Raw genomic sequence first — 4,944 nt, forward strand, 5'->3', positions numbered from 1 at the left:
TGTAGTGTTTAGTACTATTATTAGTAATAAATGTGAATGTAACTAAAGTGAACTTGTTTCTGTTGTCTTGTGCTTGCATGTTAGTCACTTAACCTTAAAAGACCTTATACTCTTGCAAATCATAATTAACATTAATAACAATCATAATTCTAATGGACCTTTCTTGTGTGGGCAACAAGGAGGACTATTTCCCTGTTATTATGCCTACTCTAATATGAGTGTAGCCCGTCTACCCTCTATATTATGTAGATGGGGCCCTGAGTTCTTTATCCTAATTTCCTTTGTTATATTATCTCTGATTAATTTAATGTTTTTTGCTTGGGTCACTTTGGAAATCCTATACCTCTTGAATATACCTTATTGTAAGACCACAGTGTAATAAACAATTGAGTGTACTAACCCTTTAACACAGTACAATACCACACTCTAATATAAGTTGGTATAGAGTATGAAGGCTATATAGCTTTTAACCTCTGAAATAGTAAACACACTCAGAAACCATTTAAAATTAGAAGTAATAATTTCCTCCTTTAATTTTAAAGCTAAATTAAATGAAAATAATATTAAATTAAATACCAGGAGTGTTCACTGCTTTTGTTTCACAAGTCTCTATCACATGTAAAACCAGTTCAAGTGTTGGTGCCTACCTCAACTGGTACCTTCAAAAAGATGGAGAATGACCCAAACTCCTGATTTATCAGGCTACAAATCATCGGTCTGGAGTTTCAGACCATTTTAGTAGAAGCGGATATGAGACTGACTACACTTTGACCATCAGTAGAGTTCAGACTGAAGATACAGGAGTTTAATACTGTCAGGAGTTTATTACAGGAAATTCAGGATTTTACTACATTCAGCAGTGTGACAGTTTTCTGTTCACACAGTGATACAATATCATGCAAAAACCTCCCTTAGCTGGAGAGGAACTGATCTGACTCAAGCTGCACAGAGATTTAATCACTAGAGGTTTGATTAAATTACAGTTTATGGTAGAACACCAACACTAAAAACTCATTAAACTTTCAGCATGATGATATTGTTCATGTTTTACATCAATGTACATTTAAAGTTACTCTTTGTGGAATTTTTATAATGCAAGTTATCAAAACATTACAGTGTTAGTAACCGAACACAATCAATAAATTAATACATTTGGGAGTAAAACTTAAAAGAAGTAAAAGCTTCTCTTTTCATCTTTGTTCTACTTTTAAAAAAGTCAGAAGCTTTATTATCTCAAACTGATTCATGCTCTCTTAAACTGCATAGTAATATTTGTAACTTTTAACATTTTTAGTGTGTTTGTAGTTCATATTGTGATTCATTGTGGAGAATAATAATCGCAACACGTAATCTCAACAAACTAATACAGTAGAATCCAGTGGCGGGCAAGGCCTGGAGCATTATTTCTTTGTAAAATCATCACCTGAAATCCTTGTGACCTTAACCTTTAACCAAATTCTGTGTGCGTGGATGAAATATATCTGTTTTCAGTAGTTATAGTAACATACAGTATAACAGCAGTTATATTTTTAATAATATGGACACAACTGATTTGATGTATAGATCTGCATAGTTTTAACATATAAAGCACATCAATATTACTGCAAGAAATAAAAAAGATAATGTGAAGACTGCTGACAGAGAGAGAGACTGTGCTATCTTCTTCTCTCAGTCTGTCGCTGAAGTGGAACTTACTTATGACTTGGTTTAAATCTCAGATCAGAGACATTTTATATCACATGATGCTGATGATACCCTGATTTCTCTATCTAATGTTGAAAATGAAAAAAACATGTCCCTCTTCAAGAAGATCCATGTTTTTAACCAGATATTTAGTGGTGACAGATACCCTAGATTGGTGGATTACCTTTGCATCAATAGAGATGATACTGCTACATGAAGAACATATTCCATGGTACACAATGGAATTAAAAGGTGATCTGTGAAAAAGACTGACTTGTTTCTATCGTAGATGTGTATATTAACTGAGTTAATGCTCCTAATGGATTCTATATATGGAATAGAAAAAAGGTCAAACGACATGTCACTCTTATTGTAAAATACACCTTGACAGTTGCATTTTTGATGAAACTTTATTGTTTTAAAATTTTGAAACATTCAACATTACAGCAAACCAGAACACTTAAATGTTGAAACATGCAACGAGAGAAAGAAACAGACAAAGTGCAGACTGAAAGCAGTAGCAGAGTAAAACCAGTAGCAGAGTCCCAGTGAGTCAGGTCAGGACTGGGAACACTGGTCTCTCCTCAGTGTCTCTGAGACTGGAGTCTGGGAGCCCTGGGTGGCCTCACAGGTCACAGAGCCCACCTTCCTCCACTGGTCTGCAGGGAGCCTCAGGGTGCTGCTCCAGCTGTAGCGGCCGTCCTTCTGCAGCACCCCGGGGCTCCTGCTCTCCTCCCCGCTGCTGCTGCTGCTGCTGCCGTCCACCTTCCAGGCCAGACTCCAGTCTGAGGGGAAGCCCTTGTCGGCCAGACATATGAGCGTGGCCTTCCCCTGCTGCAGCTCCTCGCTGGAGGGGGGCAGCACCGTCAGGGTGGGACGGACATCACCTAGGAGACACCAATCAGATTAGAGGACAGCTGTCAATCCAACACCAGACACTTGGACACCTTTACTGTGAGAGGGTGGAGCCATATGAGGACTCTTTCTGTGCTGATATGCATGAGAGGTTTCTCAGAGGGAAGTGAAACAGTGTGTCAGTGAGTATCTGGTGGAGCAGAAAAAACATCTGACAGAAACTCCTTTAAGTCGTTTATATGACTGTTTAATGTATTTTATTTTACACTATACACTATATATGAATAAGGACATAAAGTTTGAATATATAATTCAGACATCTATGATTTAGTTTGAATTTATAACAACATATTTACTTTCAAAACTATCAAAAGATCAACAGTTAATCAGATTCATCAGTCAAAACTAACAGACCACCGTAATATACGGAAAATGTTGAGACATTCAAAAAATGAAAAACCCTCAAAAATCTGTCAAAATGATTTCAGACTGAGGTTAAAAGACAACTGGAGACATTTTAAATGATCAGAGATTCACAGCATTTCACATTGTTTATCTTCTTTGAATTTAAATTATTAAATTAAAACAGAGAATTAAAGGCTGAAATTAAAATCATTTTTAAAGTAGGATTGTTGTTTTTTACTCTGTCCTGCAGTTCAAGCTGTTCACATTTAACAAATTAACTTGAACATTTCAAAAAAAGTTCAGTAAAGCTGCTTTGAGTTCAACTTTAAGGAAACACAAGAGGAACAAACAATAAAACTGAGACTTTAAAGTGTTTTAGATCAGCACAGTGAACTTATATCTACTACAAATGTTCAGACGTAGAAATTATAAACTTAACTGATGATACAGTTTTTAATATTTTAACAGAAACTTACTTCCAACATCCAGTCTGGTTCCTCCACCAAAAGTCCACCACAGTGATACAAACTCATTGAGCCGCCGTACAAAAACCTCTCAGTGTAGAGAGACACGGCTCTCTGACTTTGACACAAACAAACTCACCAAAATGAAGTAAAATTACTGAAATAACTCGAAAACTTACAACAACACAGAGCCGCCAATTTATGAATATGTGATTTTATTTCATATAAATTAATTTAAATTAATGTTAAATTTGTGTTGTAATACATTTAACTGTAACAAAATATATTCTGAAAGAAAACAGTCGTTAATACACATGAAGCCCAAACCACATAAAAATAAACACTGACACATCCTAATCAATACTGTGATAAGTTGATTGATCCATTGATGAAACAGCATCATCAGAGTAATCCAAGTCCCTGTTGGAGTCAGTCAGAGCATTTCCATAGAGAGACACTTTGCATCAGCGGCACCATGCTCCAGTGCTCTGGGAGAGTTTATAGTCCTGAGAGTTGAACACTGGATGACTGACAGCTGTCCTTCATCACAACAGAAGCCACAGAAATCCTCCTCATCAACAACATGACTTTGATCTCCGTCCTCATCTGGACTCTCCTCTGCTGCTGCTTCACAGGTAAGGTCCAGAGAATCAAACTCCTCTCCTCTATGAACATCCGTCCCTCTGAACTGAAGCCCACAAAACCATCAAAACCATGACGCTGCTTTATGTTTTTGTCTCTGTATCCTCAGAGTCCAGAGGCCAGATCACAGTGACTCAGCCTGCAGCAGTGACATCTGCTCTGGGAGGCTCCGCAACCATCAGCTGTAAGACCAGTCAGGATGTTCATAGTTTGAGCATCTTCCACTACTTAGCCTGGTACCAACAGAGAGATGGAGAAACTCCTAAACTTCTCATTCACACTGCTAATCAGCGAGCATCAGGGATTCCAGATCGTTTTACAGGCAGTGGATCAAACTCTGACTTCACTCTGACCATCAGTGGAGTTCAGGCTGAAGATGCAGCAGTTTATTATTGTAAGAGTTATCACTCTATCAACAGTCAGCCTGTGTTCACACAGTGAAAAACCGTCATACAAAAACCTCCCTCAGTCAGACTGAACAGAAACTGACTGATACAGTTCACTGAACACACACACACAAACACACACACACACACACACACACACACACACACACACACACACACTTTATTAAGTGTGTCAAAACTAAAACTATATTCAAACAATGAAATAAAGGACTCACACAAACAGTTTTATTTATAAGGAGATTCCTCTGAAATCAGTGAAGTTTACCATCACAGCTTCTTAGCATCAACTCAACAATGATCCCATGTTTGTCATTAATTATGAGCTCAGTGTTTCCTCTTTGAAAAGAGAGAATATACCAGTCTGCTACTGTTGGTGAGCCATGGCTCAGTATGGCTGATGACCTTTAACCAAAACCATCAAAACAGGTGATATACTGTGGTTATTACATATGTAACAACAGCTCACATGTTGTAACAAGATCATTAAG

General features: G+C 37.5%; 1 gene segment (V, D, J or C); it reads right to left on the reverse strand.

Moving 5' to 3' along the window:
- Nucleotides 1–2,074: 2,074 nt before the first annotated feature.
- Nucleotides 2,075–3,480, reverse strand: LOC137194810 (Ig kappa-b4 chain C region-like; the record flags this gene model as incomplete). The annotated part of the segment is given in 2 exon segments: nucleotides 2,075–2,570; nucleotides 3,420–3,480. Coding segments are annotated over 2 exon segments (390 nt in total), but the record flags the coding sequence as incomplete, so codon positions are not given.
- Nucleotides 3,481–4,944: the final 1,464 nt, after the last annotated feature.

Source organism: Thunnus thynnus, chromosome 12, assembly GCF_963924715.1.
Source record: "Thunnus thynnus chromosome 12, fThuThy2.1, whole genome shotgun sequence".
NCBI lineage: Eukaryota > Metazoa > Chordata > Actinopteri > Scombriformes > Scombridae > Thunnus > Thunnus thynnus.